Below are 22381 nucleotides of genomic sequence, written 5' to 3' on the forward strand. Positions count from 1 at the left end.
ATGATGTAACTATTAAACGTTCAGAATATTATACAACCTATGGTTCCCCAAAAGACTGAACCTGTATCTTTTTGCAGCACTATTGTAGCGAAATTTTAGAGGGGACTATCATAACACAAGTTTTCCTCTTTATGAAGCGCCATAAGTTGTTGCTTAGACTTGTCCCGGCCTCATATATTTTTTACTTCCCCTACAGGGCAAGCGTCCTGTTACTCTAATTGGCTTCAGCCTTGGTGCTCGCGTCATATTTTACTGCCTCAAGGAAATGGCCAAGCGAAAAGGTGAGGGCAATTGTTAAAAATTTTGTTCAAGTGTGTCACAAACACATCGCGATGTCCTGGTTGAAGTCACTAAAGTATTAAAGTTTCGCTGCATAGATTTACAGATGGGGGAGCCACCTCTGCGAGAAACTAAAAGTTCCATACCAAGCCCTTTTACACAAACACAGTCTAGTCGGTACAAAAGAGTGCAGTTACTGCCTCTATCATTGCTAAGTTCTTGCTGACGTTAGGGGCGATTGTTGGAGTTTCCATCAGCGGTGAGCCCACCAACAACCCTGGCAGGCACGACTCATGTCACGCACGCACGCACAGCCTTCTTTTCTATTTCTCCCACGTGACGTTGGTCTGGTTAGCCGTGCCCATGAATGTTACCTGCTTACGTTAGACATAGTGTGTGGTTTCTGCACAATCTTTCCATTTACTTCCCTTGTGTGATTGTCTCGAGATTTGATTTTCTCTGTTTACTCCCAGGATGCGAGGGAATCGTAGAGGATGCAGTCCTCCTCGGAGCCCCTGTTCCAGCTCACAAGGAAGAGTGGAAACCGATGGCACGAGTAGTTGGGGGAAGGATCATCAACGGCTACTGCAGGTGAACATTGGAATTCAATCATTGTTTTATAATCACTGTGTGACTCAGGGGAACCCTAGAGTACGTTTGATTCTTGTGTAGTTCCTTCATTACAATCCCGCCAAACCTTCAAAGGGCAGACACGCATTATGAAATGAAATCACATTTTTATTGCACATTTTTATTTAACGACTCTTTTTTTTCTCTCGTTAGGGGAGACTGGCTGCTCAAGTTTCTTCACCGAACATCGTCAGCAACGCTGAAGATAGCTGGTCTACAAGCAATTCGGTGGAATGACAGACGAATGTTCAACATCGACTTGAGTGACGTGGTTAGTGTTTTTCAAGAAATCTACCTGTATTAGCATTACAGTACTTTAAGGATGAAAAAAAAAAAAAGAAAAGCTTGCAAGAAAGCAATTTCTATTTTTTCGCATTCAAACAAATTTGTGATACATCAAGGAATGCCAAGTGAAAAGTTTATTGAAGAATAAATAACGGGGGTCGGCTTAACTACGCTCACCTAAATCTAGCAGCATATTTCATTTCTTATTTACACATTTCAGTGCAGTGCACATTATTACAAAGTCATTGACTCGAAGGCGAGCTCTATGAACCACCACACTTTCTTTTCAATGCATCAAGACTCCGAGTCTTCACCTTTCCTTGTTAAGATGCCATGCTATAATAGACAACCAACTACATGAAAACAATTTGACAACAGTTTGTGTTCACAGCATTACATTTCAACAAGCTCTTGCACATTTAAAAATAACCAGCAGTTTTCAAGCAAGAATTGCTAGCCCATCATAAAAAGCCAAGTTTGTATGTCTTCAAATGTTCTGTGAAGTGCAGTAAGCTTTATTGGAAGGGGTGTAGTGATTGCCAAAAGAAAGTGTCATTCTGATTTTTACAGGAATGGCTGCACTGAAAGCTTACTCTTGATGCCATACCCCGGAACTTCTTTTTGTCTGAATATCATCCATTGGCACCAGCGGGATTTTGTCATGGATAGTGCAAAGCTGTGTTGCATTGCAGCTGGGGAAGTTGGTGGGGGGGGGTGGGAGCACTGGTGAAGCTTGGATGGGTAGGGGGAAGTGCTGATGTGGCTCAAGGAGGGGGGCGGGAGGAAAGTGCCCCTTCTGCACCTCTCTGCCAGCGCCCATGATATCGTGGCTTCTCTATGTTGTATACATACTTTGTCAAAGAAACATGATAGTTGCACATTTTCCTGGGTACCTGAGCTCAAAACTGATGTAAATAGGAGAAGTAGTGAGCAGAAAGCCGGTTCTGATCTCAGGTGTCTGGGCACACCGATTACGTGAAGAAGATGGACATCATTCTCAAGGCCGTTGGCATCCAGACCTGTGACGACGTGCTGGAAGCTGACCCAAGCATGCGCAAGTCGAAGTCTTATGCACCAGACAGGGACGAGAATCTGCGTGGTCCCCAGATGCATCGCTCGAGGTCCGACTCTGTGCTTTGCACCAAGAAGAGTGTGATTGTGGTCAGTCTCTTTTCTTCTTTGTTTTTTTTTTCTTCGAACGAGAACTGTCTCATAGATGGTTTTGGCAAAGTGTTTCTTGCGACGTGCTCCACTCATTCAGTAAGTGAGAGTGCTAGTGCACTCGCAATAAGTGTCCCGATGCAATCACGTGAGTAGACCATTTTTTTGTTTCTCTATAGTCCCTCCTTTCAGCAGAAGTGCGTACAATGCACACATCGGTCTGCCAAAAGTTGTAGCGGTTACAGTGCTCGTTTGCCGACTTAAAGGTCATGGGTTCGATCAAATTCGTGGCGATCTCGTTTGGATGCGAGGCGAAATGCTAAAGGCTGATGTACTGGGTGTGATGTTGGTGCACATTGCACAACACTGGATGGTTGAAATTTATGGAGCCCTCCGCTACAGCGTCCTTCATAATCGTATAGTGGTTTCGGGGCGTAAAGCCTTAGATCATATTATTAATTGTGCACATCAATTGTAGAGGCCTGTCATGCACCACGTGTTACTTCGATTGGTTTGAAATGCAATGTGCTTATTTTTGTACATTTCCCAATTGGGCTACAACCGCTAATTTAACTTCACTGTACTATATATTGCTGCAAAGAATAACTTCAATGAAAGCACTGCCACATTCAGCAAGCTGTTCGACGTGCCCTATTCTGAGAGCCATGCCAAACTACAACTTTTGTCGATGTTAAATGGATATAACCAATAACTGATTGCCCGAGTACTTCAAGCCCAGTAAGTGACTATTTTTATTAAAAAATGCAATGTGAATGCCTTCAGAATAAATAGATAAATAATTACCGTAATTTCTGGAATCTAACGCACACCTCTTTTCCGGTTAAGCGAGTTCATAAATCGCATGCGCGTTAGAATCGAGTAAGAAAAAAAAAATGAATACGGTCATTCTATTGCCATCGGCATTTCCAAAATGGCCGCCCCCTACGTGCGTCGGCATGGCGCGTCGGCCATTTCTGCCTATGTGTTTCCCATGTGCGGCACTTCGTACGTGTGCTGAAGAGTTCGTCATCTTGTAGTGCATTAGCATTGACGGCATGGAAGGGCCGACTCCAAAAACTCGAGGGCACCACGGTGCCGCTTTTAAAAGAAAAGTCATCGCTTGTGCAGAAACGGACGGAAATCGGGCCGCATCGCGGGCGTTCGGAGTTCCCGAAATGTGCGTGTGGGACTGGCGGAAACAAAAGCAGAAGATTGTCAACAGCAAAGGCTTCAGTGGACCATAGTAGAATCGGTTTCCGCAAATTAAAGAGCTGCTCGGCAAGTATGTGCTTGAGCAGTGAGCGGCACAGCGGCCCGTGACGACAAAGCTGCTCCAAGTGCGGGCTATGCAATTAGACTTAATAAAAGGTCTAATGCGGAGCCAGTTTAAAGTGAGCAGGTGCTGGCTAACTAACTTTATGAAGAGGAAAGGCGTTTTTCTCCGAAGGTGAACGGGCATATCAGAAAAGTTTTGCGGAGGAGTACGATGAAAAGCTTCACAGTTTTCAGAGTTTCGTCCTAAACTTGCGGCACAACAACGGCTACCTGCTTGGGCAAATCGGGAATGTTGATCAGACGCCTCTTTACTTCAACATGCCTAGCACCACAATCGTCGAGAAGAAGGGGGCGAAGCAAGTGCATGTGCTGAAATCGGTCCACGGTAAAATTACAGTGACGACAATGCTTTGTTACACGTCAGATGGGCACAAGCTTCCCCCGTACCTCATATTTAAATGGAAGACGCTCCCGAAAGGAGTCGTTTTTTTGAGTGGTGTGATCGTGCGGGCCAGCGAGAAAAATGGGTGCGCGTTGCAATCGATGTCTTACTTTTTTTTTTTCGTCGTGGAAATCGGGTGCGCGTTACAATCGAGGGCGCGAAGAATAGAGTAAATACGGTACATGCTTATTGAGATTAATTACTGACAAAGACACATTAACGTATTACCACCTCTTGTTTTTTACAGTATCAGGCACATGTAATTAAGTTAACCTAAATTTGACACATTTACTAACAGTCAGTCGTAATTATTACCCGAAGGGGATAGATATTGCCGAGCACAGCATGCAAGCGCTGTAGTGGAGATAGTAAAAAAATGCTAGACGGCTGCTCGCACTGCCACAACTGTGGCGCTCGCCACGGTATATGTGTTAATATGCTCGAGTGAGACAGATTGCTCAACAAAACATGGCCACTGTAGTGGCTGATTGGTTACGGCACTTGGCTGCTGACCTGGAAGACTCTGGTTCTATCCTGGTTGCAGTGGTCAGATTTCGATTCAGGCAAAATCCTGAAGGTCCGCATGTGTTGCAGTGGCTTTGCACTTTAACAGAACCCAAGGTGGTAGACGTCACCCAGATTCGTCCACGGTAGCATATCTCGTAGCTCAAGTCATTTTGGCATGTTAAAGGGCCACTCACCAGGCCCTTGCCGAATTTTAATTAAACAGTAGAAGTTGTTGTGTGTCCGATGAGGAACGCTTTGCCACAAAAATTTTTCGACACGGATCAGTACAAGCGGAGAAAACAGGTTTTTTGAAGCGGCGCGAAACGAGGATGAGAGGAGGCGAGCTCGAAACCCTTGCCGCTCTTCCGCGTAGCCTTCGCAAGCCAAATCTCTTCCCCACCCTCTCCAGCATCCGACCATGAGGTGACGTGCGCATGACGTGCCCAAACAAGTCCAGCCCCCGAGCACACGAGCAGCTTTGCTTTGTTGACCAGCGTTATTTTGTGGTCTGCCTGTTTCTGCGGGATAGTTTAGAAACGCTGGCCTAGACCCGGTAGAGTAGATCAGCACAATGAGTGCGCGAACGCATAGGAGCGTTCCACGGTGGTCGTCTGCTCAATGCGCTGATTGCGTGGACCTGAGCGCATGCGAAATGCTGGCACATTAGCCCCGCATCTCGTAGCATTTCACGGAAAAAAAATGTAAGAAAAACGCGCACAATTTTTTATTGTGTCTTATTATTTATTTCATGTTTTATTCATCTATCAAAGCAACAAATACATAAACTACGCATGTTGTGTTAAATAATTTTTGCCGTGTCACGTGGTATACAGTTGACAACGTCAGAGCAGACTCGTCTACGTAGAGGACCAACGTCACTGCATTGCCATGTACGTAAAACCATTCCTACGCCTACGTCATGCCCTCATTCTCTACGCGTGCGCCGGCAGAGGGGAGAGGGAGCAGCTTTCATCTTGAAATTTGACCTATTTCCGCGGCGCGTAGCGTTGCAAATTTTGGCAGACGTGATCATGAACGCCTCATCTACGCATTGCACTTGTCAGCTCAAAATTGTCAAACCTGGTGAGTGGCCCTTTAAACAGCACAAACCCAACCAAAACGTACACAACAAAATGAAACTAGCGTGGTTATGATAATGGGATTTCGTCAACGAGCAAGCGAACGGCATTCGAGATCCTTCAGCTCGGCTGTGCAATCTCGCACCTTCGCCTGGCAATTCACCTGTGCTTACCACAAAAAAGTGCCTAGTGTGATGTCAGGCATTATGAGATTCCTACAATAAAAGACACTGCTCGGCATCGATAGACTTTAGTATGGCGCATACTAGGCTTGTGGGGATAGTGAATTTTAGATTGCAAGCGAATAGGGACTCGGTTGAATAATTTTGGGACGGATTCAAATAGTATATATCACATATTATAAAGAATGGGCATATTTATCATGATGCAACTAACCTTCAGGCTTTTTTTTAAGAATTGAAACAAGGTCTGTGCAAATGTCATTCTTTTTGGTTCAAAGAAAGTTGTGACAACCTTTGAATACACTCAAACCTCGATGTAGTGAACCCGAATATAATGAAATGTCAGTTATAACGAAGTAAATGAACAATAGTTTTGCAATAGATACAATGTTAATATTAAGCTTTTATAATGAATTTTTGGATATAACAAACTTCATTTTGTGTAAGATGCAACTTTTTTATAATGAGGTTTGAGTGTAGTACCAGGATCTGACTGTCAGTAGAATACAAGTGATAGCCTGTAAAATGTGGTACGTTTTAAACTTTATGCTATGTTTTAAAGTATTTAGAGCATATAAGCCTGTATAATGAGCTTTAAAACTTGAAAAATGATGAGGCGATTTGAGCGTAATGTGTTTACTTGACTACAAAGTGAGGCTCCGTGGCAGTGCAGATTTTTCCTGGATAGGTGTTTTCATGGTTTAGCATTTATTTCGTGCAGTGGAACCGCCTCTACAAAGGGGGTTACAGGCTGGCATTTATTCGGTCATTTTGAATATCTTGAAACTGCCAATGATATTAATTTGAATCAAAGCTAATTCAAACACCGTAATATTCTCTCGAATATTAGAAGCACTGGAATGTTGGCGTAAGCCTAGCATATACTCTTTGATGTAGTTTCGATACCACCTTGAAGAGCAAAAAGCCTAGGGCTAAGCTAAAACACTTGGCTAAAACAAGTTTTTTTTCTGGTTTCAACTGCTCGGAGGAGCATGTATAAGCGAGAGAAACAGAGAAAAGGAATCATTCTGCTAAATATTTCCTACCGTGCCACACTGATGATGGCAGTGCGCAGTGTGACATGCTTGCAGCAATTTTTTATGCCTTTCTAAGTTATGCTGTAGTAGTGTTCACTTCTTAATGGCTGGCACATACATTTTCTCGACATCGAAGTTATTTATGTCTTGTTTCGCTGTGGTGTTATGCCGTTGATGCTTATTTTCGTAAATTTGATGTACTATACCTTGGTACACTATGTAGCAGTCAATACATTTGCTATTTTCTTTTAGGAAGTTATGTGGTCAGTGAACCAGCCATCTATCTAACTTGTAAGGGTTTCTGGACTCTATCAAGCTGTTAACGGCAGCTTTTATTCAGCATTATTATTCCAGGAAACTTTTGCTTACCCTACTAAAGTAGATTTAAGTGAATTGAATAGCAAAATAGATAAAAATCCAAATAAATAAGACCATTAAGATTAACCTGTCATAGTGACTTTGCAGGGATCAGGGATGCCCTCTGTTGCTAAGCATGTCACTGGTTTGCTTCATGTGTGTGTCATCATTAGGCTGCATCATTACAGCCTCACTCTTTTAAGAAGTTCAGGAACACCAACAGTAGTTGACTACTGTCAGTAATGTTGGCAATCGATTTCACGTGAAAGTGGCTTGCTTTGTTTGTACTACACGCACACCATATCTTCCTCATCTAAACAGGCTTGCCCTTCAAGAGAAAATCGTCACCTGTCGATCACCGACCGGCCGCTGAGCTACTCGCTGGAGAGCGTCTTGAGTCGAAGCAGTTCGGCCTTTGGCGGCAGTAGCAACGCGACTGCCGACGGCCCCCGACGTTGGTCACCCCGCGATTTCCTGCAGTCGACGCGCAACCTGTTGAAAACCCGTGCACCGGTCGCCACCACGGCAGTTAAGGATGACGACACGACTAGTGGTGTAGTCTCCACAGCCGACAGCTGGGAGTGGTCGGCGTGGGAAGATGAGGCACCCGCACTGGCCACGTCTCACATGAAGCCTCAGGCCTGACTCCTCCTGTGAACCACGCCTAGTGCAGTGCCACGGGGTGGGGGTAATGTCTCTCCTTTTCGAGTCCTTCGTTTGTCACGCGTGTATGCTGGTGCAGAACAGTTTGTTTGTGGTTGGGGAAAGTCTATTTGTGTTTCGGAAAGTTGACTTTCTAAGAATTCAGCAAAAAGTAGTGTGCATTCTGTCTGCGACAGACACAACGGGGAGTGTGTGAATATGGAGCCCCTCCGTCTTCCGAAACACAATGGGGATGGTCAAGTAGGCCTCGGAACCAAGTAGGCAGCTTGCGACACCGAGGGGAGAGAACAAGCCATTTCTTCAAAGTCTCCGCATCCTTTACGTGCTTATCCACACGACGTGATCGGCTACTTCTGAAGCCGTTTCTTGTCTGTATGGCTGAGGTTTGGATGATTGCAATTGTACTTGGCAACGTGGGCTGTTTTACAACTGTACACCCCTCCCTCCTACTTTGGTACCTCCTTTCTCTATCAATTCTACTCCGCAAGTCTTGTCTTGGGTATTGTTGCTTGGTGGAATTTCTTTGCGAGACGCGAGAACAATGCTGCTATTTTTCTTGAGAGGGCCCCTTTTTGTGCATTCTCGTGCAATCACAAGCCTTTCACGCCTTATGTGTCGTTTACGCTGTTTTTCTTGAGGGCAGCTCGCTTCTGAAAAATGTTGAGATCAGCCAAACGACAATTGTGCATGCTGTTTTTAACATATAGATAGTGAAAGTTCATTGCTGTCTGCTTACTGTGAACTTGATGGGCCCTAGTGGCAAATTGTTTAATGACTTACAGTTTGGAAAGAAACAAAATTTGAAATCCACACTATATTGAGAAATTTATCCACTTTTCAAATGTGGCCTCTTTGTGGTCAAAACAGCGTCTACCTTGAAAAGAGTGTGACGATTTCTTGCCAATCTATCCTTCTCATTTGTTTTGTTCTTTTTTCATCATTTTTTTTTATGTAAAGGCCACACACTGGTACTCCAGTGATCTTGGACCCGAAATCCAGCTACTCGTTGATAGTACATGTTCATGCTTTTCATTGAAGGTGTACTGCACCAGTGTGTTTTGGTAGCATTAGAAGTGAGAGTGTATTCTTGTTTGGATAATTGGACATTGGAATAAGTTGAGTTTAAAATGCACTATGTTTGATTGCTGTGTTTAGTTATAACAAAGTTTTCAATATTCAGATATCATGCATATCAAACAATGTGTGGGACCATATTTTGCGAAAGCTGTGTGAATACGAATGATTATGCATTGTGTTGTTGTATTCCTCTCTCAAAAATCTATTTAGCTGAATAAAGATCACAAGTAATGAGTTAAACTCTGTTATTGTCGTACCATGTTGAGGTGTTATAACTATGATACGTCCATGCACGTTTTGTCTCATTGTTCAGCAATGAAAGAAGGCGTCTTGAAAAAAAGGTGTGCTTCCTTTTATCATTGTGACAGTTTCGTTATATATATATATATTTATGCATTTTATTTTTGTATGTATGTGTGTGTAAGTGGACTGAATTGCTGTGATAAAAGCAAAGAAAATTATGGCAACCATTTGCCGTTTTTTCGATTTTGATTGTCATTATTGAATTGCTGTGAAATATGTTTTATCTCAGTCTGTTAAGGTGGGGGTCGTTTTCTTGGATGTGTGGTTTTGTCATTTTGGCTGTTTTAACAGAAGTGTTTTAACAGAAATTTTTTTGGGTGGTGGTGGCAAGGGCAATGATAATGATATGATAATGGTTATGGAAGTAGAATACAAAACATTACTGATAAAAGGAGAAAAGAGGATGGTGTGTAAGAGTGACATTAAGGGCATATCTCAAGTTGATTGAGCCTTATTGTTGCATTATATGCAACGCAGCTGTGAGGCGACCAAGCCTTTGAAGGGCCGAGCGTGAGGTCGCGGGTTTGATTCCCGGCTGTGCTTACTGCATTACAGAGAGCAGGGATGTGCAGGGAAGCTTGTGCATGGTCGTTTCGGTCATTGTAAGATGTGGGGTTATCTAAACCTGACACTGAATGCTGCAATATTTCTTATAGTCTCTTTTGAGAGGTTAAACCTTGTATCTTACTTACGAAATAAATTTGTTCAGTTGTCCTTCCATAGCAGCAAAATGGCTATTCTCTATGAAAAATACAATTGTCGAAAAAGAGGAAGTTGTTATTATATTTTTGTTAATGATAATAAACCTCTTTTGTTTGACAAATAAGTGAGCAAGAAAACAGGTTAAACAGATCAAGCAAAAGCTCTTTAGTGGCCCTTTAACGTCTCAGTATGTGCTGGTTTTTGTGGATGCTGGTTACCCGAGTTGTTGAGCCTCAGGACACCCATCACTGCAGTAAGGTAATGCAAACCATTTGTAGGTATACTATATATGTTCAATTCTAATGTGTGCTCTTTTTCTGAAAAAACAAAACAAAAAAAGATAACTGAAAATAGCATGCGCTCTGTTACTCTGCATTATAGAATGTAGAACTGAGTACTGAAATAGGGACAAGTTATTATTGATTGCTATAATCAAAACCAGTGTACGTGTTAACTGCAGTTTTGAAATTAGGAGCAACATATAAACATCTCTGTAAACTGGGTAAGCTGTTATTGGCCTCTTGGAATGGGAGAAGTGCAGCATTTAAGTGCATACATTGGTATTGGAGGGGAGCTTTTATGGGATGCTGGTAATGATAAGCAAGCCTCTGATGGAAATGATGAGTAGTGTTTGGTCATATAATTTTTTCCAAGTGATAGGTTTGTGTTCTAACTTCAGCCATTCAAAATGTATATTTACTTCAGTATGGTAGGGGCCATTTTATGTTCTGAAAATCAAACTCCAGGACACCTTGTAATCAGGCAAACGGACTATCTGCAAAGCAGCAGCCGAAAATACAATCCCTGGTCACAGCGTCACAACAAAAAAATGTGACTTCAAAAAATTTCTGAAAATAACGAATTTCTTTTGCTCAACCACTGCTACCAGGTGCCTAAGTATGTAATATGAGTGCAGTTAAGTTTTGTAACTGCCAGTAAGGGTTTCTTTAGCTGTTGTAATCCGCATAGGCATCCTAAAATAGACCTTTCAATCTTTCTGTTTATGGCGGTGCGAGTTTGTTGCCCACTCTTTGCACTGGTGTATTTGAGCATAATTGCCGTCTTGCAGTCGGGCTGGTTGGTACTGTACATGTTGAACAGTGAAACAGCACAAGATACAAAGCAAGGATGAGAGCTTCGTCTGCTTTTCTCTTTGTCTCGTTTCTCGGGCTGTTTCATTGTCTGTGTACTCGAGCATCTTCATGTAAGTGCACCGCCGAATGCTGGCAATGCTTGGCTCGCATCAACACTAGTGTAAACTTCAGTACAGCTTGCCTTTTGTGCACTAATGTTATGTATAATTAGCTGTGGTTCTCGCAACTTGGTTCTAGCCAAGGTAAAACATGATTGGTTAGAGAATATGGGTAACTTACGAAACACACTAGAAGAATGCATTATTTGAAATGTCTTTGAGTTGCTACATTTCTCAGTCCTTTATTCAGCACTTTACGAAATTTATGGAACAATGTTCTCTTTCCTTTAGCTATTTATATCATAATCGACCTCAACCAGAGACGCATAACTTGCCAGCAGTTTCATCTGGAGAAGATGATTTATACAAAATAATTGGGTGTGTGATGTTTATCTAATAAATAAAGAATTAGTGAGGCAGGGCTGCTCTGTGCACATGTAAATGTGCACATTTATACGTATGTTCAAGGTGTTTGTCATGCTGCAAGGTTGTTATGCCAACAACATGCACTAAGCATTCATATCTGCCCTATTGCTGCTGGTTTGTGTAACTGGATAGTCACGGTACTTTCAATGAAAACTAGAAGACATGGTAGGAGTATGATTGATATTTGAGTGTAGTCTTCCTGGCGAAACAAAACAACAAAGACTGAGTAACGGTGTTGTGGTCCACTTCTTCCAAATGGTCGTGTTAGGCCATTCAATTTCTCACCAATGTTCTTAATAATGCTGAAATGAACGTGCAGTGCACTTCCTGGAGACCATGTATGCTTTTCAAAGTCCTTGTTTATACTGGTGCCATTCCTGTTTGTGCAACCTGACCAGTGTATTAGTATTTATGCGAATGCTTGCTTGTCTCTATTAGAGAGAGAGAAAAATGACCACCTGTGTTGTGGTTTCGTTTCGTCATTCATTTATAATGGACTACATAGGTAAAGTTCCCATTCTAGTCACTACAGAGTCTCGCACCAAGAGATAAAGGTACACGCGTAGTGATGTTTTTTAATATATTTTGTCAAGTGCTTGGAAGTTCTTTACATATTGTAGCCATTGCGGATAGTGCGATCTTGTGTTTGTTATGGTGAGGTCCCTGCTGATCTTTTTGTTGTATTCTATTGGTTGTTTATTTTTGGACAGCGAGTGCTTGTATATATTGTGCTTGATATTAGTGATTTTACAGATAACAAACGTATATTGTAATCAGTATCATTTAGGAGGGCTTTTTTTAAAATGTACATAATACACAGTGCCTCATTTGTGATTGAAATATTACGTGTTGACTGTAAAAAAATTTGTTCGAATAAGTTTAGCAATGGCCAAATGGGGGCATTTTTATTATTCATTTACTCATGTTTTTGAATTGTTAAGTCTGGAAGTTGTAAAAACTTCGTGTTTACTATCCGCAAAAGTTTTGGTTCTCTTTTTCTCTTTGTGACACCTCATTTGCAAATGCCAACTTTGAAAGCAGTTACTTGAATTGAGCTGTCTCTCATTAAGTCACATGTGTGTGCCTGTAAAATAATTGTTGTGTATTGGGTCTCTCACTGGTTTCTTTAGTTTCTTGCTATGAATTACTTGCCAATGTTTAGCCTTTGGCACAGACATTTACCAGCACTTCATGTGTTTTTGTGGCTTGTTTCCTTGTGGTTGCATGTAAAGTAGACTCTCAGTAAACGGAAATCTGTTAAACAGTAGTGCTGCCTAAATGAAACAACTGTCTCCAGCACGATCGGTTTTATACTTCGATTCTCCACCCTTGTTCATCTCTCAGTAAACGAAACTCCTGTTGAACGGAACACATTTTCCCGGTCCCTTCAGGTTTCACTTAAAGTATGTACTGTATATACAATGAGATAAGAATATTTACGCTGCAGATGTTGCTGCAACTCCTGGATGGAACGAATGTAACCTGGGGCTGAATTCTTGGTCGTTCAGTTTTACGGATACAATTACTTTTGAGAAATTTCGCGAGACTAGTTGTGCTGATGTGTGATGTTTACGAATGAACATGCTTTGGCATGCTGTCTTAGCTGAGTGCCAGCAGTGCTGTTGCCCGAATATGTCGCATGAAATCTCCAGAAAGGGATTGTCATTTCCGAAAGTGATCAGCGAACGATACTGCACCACTGCACATGCGAGGCATGCTTTCTAGGACCTTTCAAGTGTGGTGCAAAGGGTGCGAGTTTGATTTCCACAGGCATCACGTCCTTTTATAACTTGTTTCTCTTTTTTCTGTTGTTCATCATCCTTCAGTGGAAACCTCAATCAATTTCAGCTGAGCTCTCCTAATCTTCACATTGTGGTGACTAACAAAACAATAGGTATCAGCAAAACATGTGTGAGCAACATGTATGAGGTTGTGCCATGTAAGGACGGCGTCACTCTGTCTTGTTACATGGGAAAATGAGATTAGCAATCTTGCTACATGTAAAGATGAGATTAAGCAGTGCTACCCTAGCATTTGTTGCTTGCTTCACTTGGATGACACTCACACTCACTCTGCAAGAGCATGCTGGCAAAGAAAAGTGTGGGCAGCCCTCACTTTTTTGTTTAGTCAGCCAAGCGAAATGTGACAGCACATTCTTTCAAATTATATGCATCTAGCCAATTTCTTGAGATTGAACACTCGGGAAATGTGATGTTAACGTGCTCATTGTAGCAATTTCATTAAATGTATATTGGTCAGGCCATGAGCAACACTGAGCTTAACTGTCCATTTCCAAGTTCTTGTCTTAAGTATATAATATCTGCAAAACATGATCTCCCGTTTACTTTCTGTTGCACTTTGTGGATAAAGGTGTATCACTTTTCAAGCTGTAGAAGCTCTTTACCAAATTTTATTTGGTAGCTATGTGTTCATGTGCATTATTGGGAGTGGCTATGACAATGTTGCTGATAGGCGTTGTGGGCTAACACTCAAAGGAGCATTGTGAATTGACTGGATTGGCAGTGTACTAGCGGCGGTTACTGAAGGAGCTTCAGCAAATTTTTTCCTCTTAAAATGAATGGAAATCGCAGTAGGTGTCAAAATTGTATTGCTCTGTTTTTGTCTTTTGCACAGGTTGTTATGCTAGGTTTAGGGGGGAAAAAAGGTGTTCTGAAAAATCGAGAGAGCATGCACTGCTTGCTGCATCTGTTAATTAGGACCTGAAGTATAATGAAAAAATCTTTGCTGCTGAAACACAATCCAGCCACATCAGGCCCTTTGAATGTACGTAGTAGAAATACAGCATGCATTAGACAGGTATGCTTAATTTTAAGGTTGATAACACCATGTTCAAATACAACATGTGCATTGTGTATGATCGAATGTGCAGCTTGGTGCTACTGGCAAGAACATGACCGTCCCTACTAAAATGATAGAGGTGTTTGGTACATGTGAACGGCAATGTGCTGACTGTAGCCTGTATGCAAGAACAATCGTTTTAGTGTTTAAAAGTTCAAGCTCTATTCCGCCGCCTTGGCCTTTTCAATGTAGTCATTGTTACATATCACTTTTTTGGCTGCGGAACCAAACACATCAGGTATATTATTTCGTAATTTTGGCAAAGTTTAATAATACTATATTTCTACAGTTCATGCAACATTAATAAATCAAAAAGGCAGTTTCTAATATCAAATTTTTTGCCATTTTTCAAACATTCATTCTTTAATTTTTTTTTTAGTGTGAAGGTATCTGTTGTGAAGCTGAATTTATGGATCTGTAAGGAAATCTGATGTAAACTTCACCTCTTACAAAATGCTACTCCAGTGTTGGTGCATTAGTGCTGCCTTTGCACATAACATTTTGTGGCACTGGAAGCTTACACATCTTTCTGGTTGTCACGAACTGCATGACTAGGATTATGGCTTCTTATTGTCATAGGCTGGTTGACGTTAGTTACTTGAAAGTGTGGCAACCCATATGTGGTCTCTGTATGCACAATCCTCCCCAGAGGTTGTTGTCTATTCCACAAACTCTTGTGGCACGACGTATAGATTCAGTACTATGTACTACATGTTACTGCTACTGTGTGATGCAGTCGATTCTCTCATTGAGGTTATTTATCAGACAACTTACAATTTACTCTACTCCAAACACGTCCTTATGGCGATGGGCAAGCCTTGTGCGCGACAATCATTTTATGTGTGTTGGGGCGTGTGTGTCGTCTTGCGTGTATACCGTAGCAACAAAGCTACCTGCTCCCTGTTGGTGGTGATACCTATACAGCATGTTGGTCATGGTGAACGAAGCGATGTTATCACTGCGGGTAGGAAGTTGAAATCGGGGTCTGTGCATGTTGTCTGTTGTGGGTGGCGTCGACACAGTGCTTACAGTGTCTCAATGTCGTCGAAGTCAAGCTGTACCGAGATTGCTTACACAGAAAGGAAATGAAAGCGTTGGGCTCATTGAACATTCCTGTATTTCGTCCATCCATGTTTGCTGGAAAGTCAGGTATTGCATTTTGCTATTTGATTGTGGGAGCTCTTAGAAAGGATTCCCTTACTGAGAGATTTCTTTAAAGCCCGCACAGTACAAGGCAGAAGTTTATGAGCCTACAACTCATCGCGTGCTGTGCATTTGAGGGGATGCGAATGAAGTCTCGCATTTACTGTGTCTCATCATTCACGAAGCTGACACGGAAAGCCTGGTAGTTTATATTTACTTGGATTTCAGGTATTCTTTCAAAGTATAGGACTGTAGCTAGTTAAGGTGCTTATAATAACTTAGAACTCTCCAACCAAGAGCACTGGAATTTCGATGAATGGTTATAAAGCCAGAAAGACGGTTTGTTAATGTCCTACAAGATGCATTGGTGGGGCATAATAGGTGCTGTTATTTAATGCAGCATTTTCTTTCACACCTGTCTAGTTAATTGTGATGCATTTTATTACCACTGAGTGTGCAACATGTCAAAGTTCTGCCACAAATAATTTTTCAATTTGTGTCACAGATTAGTCATTATAGGCTATGCCACAAATAATTTTTCAATTTGTGTCACAGACTAGACATTATAGAAAGTCGCGAGCTTGTGCACCGAACTAGTACTGAGCAATCTTAGGTATTACTGAAAGACATTGCATGTCATTTTTGTTTGTCATTACCTAGCAGTGCTGTCATAGCATCATGACATGCAGTTGCCATGGCACCGTTCAAGTCATTAAACGTGGTAATGCTAGTGACAGCTGTGTCTGTCATACCATATCTTGCCATGCTGCAGTGTCATGAGCACGTGGGATCCTGGCATACGTTCACCACTAGATGATTTAACTTAACGACGTGTAATAGACAGTTCAGACAGTAAATTCAGTCAACCACTGCTTATGGTCTAGTAGTTTTTTACAGTGTGTGCGAAGCTTGTATCAAGGCATAGTTTCAGTCTACTTTGTGTATTCAAGCCAGAAAGTCGATATAGAGTAATTGAGCGTCTTTGCGTGTCACAATGAATCACGTTAAGCCAACATCATTTTCTTGCTTCCAGTTTCAGGGATCGTTACTTTAGTGCTGAGAGTGAACCTGCAACTGCTACAAAGTGGTTGTTTGGACCCTCTTTGATGGTTGTTGCTTGATCGTGGTACATCAGTCCACCTTAATGATTATCAATGGAGCTGGAAGCTATGCCAGTGAGCTTGCCCTTTTGACTACCTTTGCATCCTGTAGCTGTTTCTTTTTGTTTTTCTTAACTCTTTCGTTACCATGCAAAAATGCTTGTTTTGCATATGTCTCGGGAAGATCGCTTTTGCCTGTTTAAAAAGTACTCCAGCACGCATTGCGTCATACTAAACTTCGCACAATGAAATGCTCTTCCCCAAAAATATATGTTGTGGAGCAACAAAAATATTTTACAATGAATAAAAACATGAAAGTGTAGAATTTTTCGTCGCCAGCTGGTAAACAGTGGAATAAAAAGCCCTTTATATGCAAAAGAAAATTCAAAACATATATTTCCTAGATGAATGACCCAGGAACAGTATAAAAAATAATGAATGTTGTACAAAATGTTTCTCTTCACATAAACAAAGAAAATTAGAATTGAGGTGCTGCTTGATTGCTCATGCCATGCGGTCAAGCATTGCATGGTTTTTCGTGAGACACACGTGTACTTGTACACCTTCACAGTAAAGTTTTGTTTTCTTGCGATAAGAGTCTCCAGGTGTTCCAATATAGATAGATAACCGTGATGTGAGTAATGCCTCTATAAATGGCACGCAATGAACTTTGTCAATCCATTTAGCGTCATATCTTTTCATGAGCCACCTCACTCAGCATAGGTTACCGTTCTGATATATGTATCCAAGCATATTTCTTTGCATTTTTGCCCTTATCGTATTAAAGAAAAGACAATATCACGCGCAGTTCTAAATTGTTTCAACTGATCTATAGTCAGCGTCAAGATGTGCTCCAGGGGCCTTTTTGCCATTAGGAGAAGCTCTGCAGCCAGCGCCAGCACACCGTGCCCCAGTGAAGTATAGACTGCGCATGTAACCTGAGTAGCTATAAGAGTGTGCACAAGGCTCAACAGCTACGCACTTGCGGTGGAAAAGACAACTTGAGGCTGTAAACAAAACAAACCCACGAAAGGATGTGGATGTCTCAGGCTGACACAAAACATTGCCTCCATAAAATTCGAAGCTGAGGTGCTGTCATCATCGAACTCTAAGCTCGTCCTCACTCAATTCAGGTGGGGTTGCAAGACAGTTTTGAGCAGTGCATGTTTTATGCAGCGCTGGTGCGCACCCATGCGTGCGTGATGACGATGTCATAGGAGCAACTAGTGACACTAGATGCGACCTTGCATCTGATATAACAATGCAAGCAAAACCAAAGCTGCTGGAAAGTGTCAGAGAAGGTCACCTCGACACTTTAAATGCATGGTAGACATTCGTAAACACTTTTTGTAGAACAAATTTTCCCTGACTCCTAGGAAAAGCTCTCTATTGAATATCTGGCAAAAATTTCTGACAATTAATACTTCTCATCATAGTCAAATTGCAAACCTGACACTTCAATTCGATATTTGGCTTGAAAGGTTCTTTTCATTACGTACAGAACTTCGATGTTGCTGTAGCATAATCATGACGGGTACGCAGTTCTGTCATGTTCGCCAGCCTAGTGCACTTTTTCAACAACACACGCACATTAGTTTGCGCTAAGGTCTGTCAAAAATCACTATGTTGCCAAAATGGGCAAATTCGAATTGATTTTGAAAGTTCAGTGGCTGGACTAACTATTAGAAAGTGCTGGTGACAAATTTAGCATGCCAAAATAGATGATCCAAAAGCGTTGATCACCGGTTATCGATTTGAATAAGTGTGGTAACGAAAGAGTTAAACAGCTGTATGGTATATAACTTTCAAAGAACACTAAAGAATACTGATAAGTTGCACTCTATTATAGTAAATTGTGTCTCTTTAGTGTCAGAGAGGCAGCTCTTGCATAGAAACTTCCTCCTTTGATCGTGTCATTTCATTTTTCTCTTGGTACTGTTCTTGCTATTTTTGTCTTGGTTGTATATGACCGGGCATTCTGTTGCATGAAAGCAAAAAAGTTGTTGCGAAGTGGTTCAGAAGATAAAAGCTATTGCAAGGAACAGGGATGATGAGCTTAGTAGTTAGATTCTTTTGCGAAGGAACCACCTGGCCTTGAACTTTCTTGATAGCATTTATTCTGGTGGCCATGGTGCACGGTTGTAGTGGTGGTGCTGCTTGCAGCATTTTATCAGCCATGCTCCCTGTTTTCGTATGATCTTGGAAGGGAAGCTGCAACATTCTAGGTGATTCCAAAAGCCACCTTTGACTTTGCACTGTCTAACGAACGTTTAGAAAGAAGAACAGCCATTTTAACCATGCTGCACTTAACTAGCCGCGATGTTGTAACATTGTCTGCCCAAAATAGAATGTACTCCTACCGTAGTCAGACATGTAGAGTACAGCTGGTTACAAGCTTCAATCAAAGTAGACACTAATCGAAGTGTTGTCGTGCGTAGCAATGTGTGTCGTGTTTGGTAGAGAGATTTGTGACAGCCCGGCATTTTCCGAGCGCCCTCGCTCGTGTGCATGCCTGACGTTTTACACTAGGAGCGCGGAACTAGACTGGATGTTATGCAGAACTAGGTGCTCCTGTTGTTGATGTTACAATGCCAATGGTAGTACAAAGTAAATACTCGAGGGCCTGTGTTTTTAGTGTTTGTCGTGTTGCACGCTTATCTAGAGAAGCAGGAGAAACTGCCCACAACCAGGCTTCCACCCGTGTGTCGCTGTTTTCTCAGCTTGTAAGGCACGTGAAAATTTGTGCCTTTGGATTGAGCTATCTGCCAAGAATAAATTTTTGTTCTGTATTGCAGCAGAACTTGCCAAAAATTAGCATGTTCAGTATTCTGTAATTTTCATCATGGCTGTGCAACGAAGCTGGCCTCATGCAGCCTTCATAGTTGCTTGAGGACATTCGCATAGAAGTTGTACATGTGTGACCAATATGTGTAACCATCGAAAGACACTTAACAGGAACAGTAAAAGGCTCCAGTGCAAACCTAAGGGCTTTGTGATTTTAGTGTAATATTTTCATACCCAAAAAGCTGGGCTCATGGTCAACATTGTGCGAAGTGTTGTTAATTATATACCAAAGTGGCTCACTTTACAACTTTAAGGTGACAGGACTGGGAAATTGCTTTTTATTAAGTTACATATAGCTACCTGTCTTGCAAGCAGTGTGGGTAATTTGTAGTGAACCAGCAGGACACATTAGGCTGGCCTCGTACTAAATACATAACACACGTAGTCTAATGCCGTTTGACAGTGGAAGCTGTTCCACTGCCTTTCTTTGGAATGTGTCCAAGAATTACCATAGCTACGAGGAATTCATAGTGACAAGTCTTAGCTACAAGCAGCAATGTTGCCACTTCCCCCCCCCCCCCATTTATTCACTGACTTCCGCATTTGGCTTTAATTGCTTCATTGCCTTTCATATTTGATTAGTGCAGAATGAAAATATACTTTTGCATCAAGTGCAAAAGAAACCTTTGGCTCTGCATCTAATATTTAACTAGGCAAAAAGAAAATGGTTGTCCTCAGCACATACTGCTCTAAATTTGATGAGCTTGTTGCATAACAAGGGAAAATAAAAGCATCAATGTGTAGCAGTATCACAAAATAAAAGAAAATCAAGTTTTAAACTTTGTTAATTGGTGATAAGTAATGATGTACAATTCCACTTGTAAAACAATATTGATGTATTATATAACACTGTTGACCATGCCACTCGTTTGGGAGTATGACTTATGCTGTAACAATTTCCTGCAGCAATTTTACCTAAACTGCATAGCCTCATGTTAAACTCGTCCACATTAGGGTACGTAACATATTCAACATGGTACAACTGTCATTCGTTTTGTTTTTCAGTGCAGCATTGTGATTTCATAACCATACTGCTATTTTTAACCTTTTTAATGTTCAGCAATTTTCAGAAAAGAAAACAATATAAAAAAAAAGCTTGTTTTCTGCAGAATACAGAGTGTCTGAAATGTAAGAGTCCTTTAGATTGGTCCACCAAATCGCTGACAAGTGTTTCTGCGTTTCATTATATGGAAATTGCTTGGAATTGGCCGCAAGCTAAGGTGTACGTTAAAGAAACACTGCGTGGTCGAACTTATTTTGGAGCTCAACGCCATGGTGTCTCTTGCAACCTTGCTTGCTGCTTTCGAATGTTAAAACTAGCCATAAAATCGTCAATCTGGTGGAGGTCTGACGTGTAGGCACGTTTCTCCTGTGTGTGTGTCAGAGTACATGCATGTTGTGCTCAGGAGGTTGTGCTGGGCGTTCATATAACTCTACCATGTGCGTTGCACGCATGCAGTACTCTTCACTTAGGCGGAAAAAAAAAATGTGCTTAGTTTGCAGGCAGTTCCATTGATTTTGCTTGTGGGTGCTTGTTTTGTATTGATGTAACTTATTTCATTCAGACTTCATGCTGAAGCGTGGAACTTTGCTTGTCATGTTTAGATCTAATGAGGACTAAAGCATAAATAGAAAGTTGAAGTGACAGCATCAAACGAAACTTCGTCGCAGTCTAAACAAGCGGCATTGGTCTTCAATATGTAGTTATCTGAGAGTAAGAATACTTTACACATTATGAGTAAGAGGCAACTGGCATAGGTAATGCTTCTTTTTAGAGCTTCCACAAGGGTGTGCTTATTTAAAAAAAACATCTAATATTTTTTGTTTTGAGGCATTATAAAGTACTGATTGAAAAATTTACCCAAAGTCTGTTGTCAGAATTAAGGGTTTGGGATAAGGTTGTCAATGCGTACATACAACTGAGGATCATACAGAACAATGCACAATTGCCCAATGTGCACCAGATTTTCAGGCTGTGTAGTTGACTCTGTAAAAGGGATGCTCTACATAAAGTGCATGTTTGCTTAAATAATTTTTGCAAAAATGTTTATTGTTCTGGTATCAATCATAGAGCGCTATTTCAAGCGTGCTGTTGTCAGTTTGGTGGGCCTTGAAACTTTGGAATGCTTGATTTGACTTGCTGTGCTGGTGTAGACAGTGGCGAGCTTGAGATAGTGAGCTCTGTTATTGTTAACCAGGTATTTGCTCTCATTACCATTCGTCATAGTACTGATGCCATGTACCGAGTGTTTGTCAGACAAAGAAACTAATACAAATACAGCGTAATGCATCTGATCTATCAGTTGCATGAGACATGTTTGCCCCCTCCCCCATTTTATAATTGGCATTGCATAACAGTGTGTACACCCTCACGTTTCATATCAGAAGTTTGTGAGCACAGTAGTCTGCTTATGTCTTAGCAGAGCTGTCACTATATCAGTAATTTGCCCAAGAAAAGAAAAAGACACTGCTTTCTTCATTATCATGAAATGTATATTTACGAATACAGTCTCCCTCTGAGCATATCTTTATGTGGTACCTGGTTGAAAACATTTTACTCTTATCCATTTCTTTGTAACATTTACAAAAAAGGGATGAAATAAATTGCAGCAAAGTGCCTCCTCAGTGAAAAACTGGCATTCCTTTGTCTAACTTATGTAGATGGTTGTGCGCCACGGTGATATCACATGGCCGATCTGGACTCACACGTGCGGCATCGAGACCGGTTGTGGACAATTCCAAGAGCACCTCTGACGTACCCGCCATGCATGCTTGTGAGATTTCACTCTCGTATCGCGGACAATGCGGAAGGAAGGCCACATGGTCTTTTGTTAATTT

At 41.5% G+C, this 22381-nt stretch overlaps 1 protein-coding gene across 3 annotated transcripts in view; it reads left to right on the plus strand.

The window, feature by feature from the left end:
- LOC119175535 (transmembrane and coiled-coil domain-containing protein 4) overlaps nucleotides 1-22176 on the plus strand; it is a 52489-nt gene extending 30313 nt beyond the window's left edge. For all 3 annotated transcript variants that reach the window (XM_075889404.1, XM_075889405.1, XM_037426454.2), the window contains 5 exons: nucleotides 197-281; nucleotides 753-870; nucleotides 1063-1180; nucleotides 2149-2355; nucleotides 7556-22176. In XM_075889404.1, coding sequence (XP_075745519.1) covers nucleotides 197-281; nucleotides 753-870; nucleotides 1063-1180; nucleotides 2149-2355; nucleotides 7556-7879 — 852 coding nt within the window. In that variant the 3' untranslated portion in view covers nucleotides 7880-22176. The remainder of the gene's footprint in view (nucleotides 1-196; nucleotides 282-752; nucleotides 871-1062; nucleotides 1181-2148; nucleotides 2356-7555) is intronic.
- The last annotated feature ends 205 nt before the right edge of the window (nucleotides 22177-22381 follow it).

The sequence above is a fragment of the Rhipicephalus microplus genome, chromosome 3 (genome assembly GCF_043290135.1).
Source record: "Rhipicephalus microplus isolate Deutch F79 chromosome 3, USDA_Rmic, whole genome shotgun sequence".
Taxonomy (NCBI): Eukaryota; Metazoa; Arthropoda; class Arachnida; order Ixodida; family Ixodidae; genus Rhipicephalus; species Rhipicephalus microplus.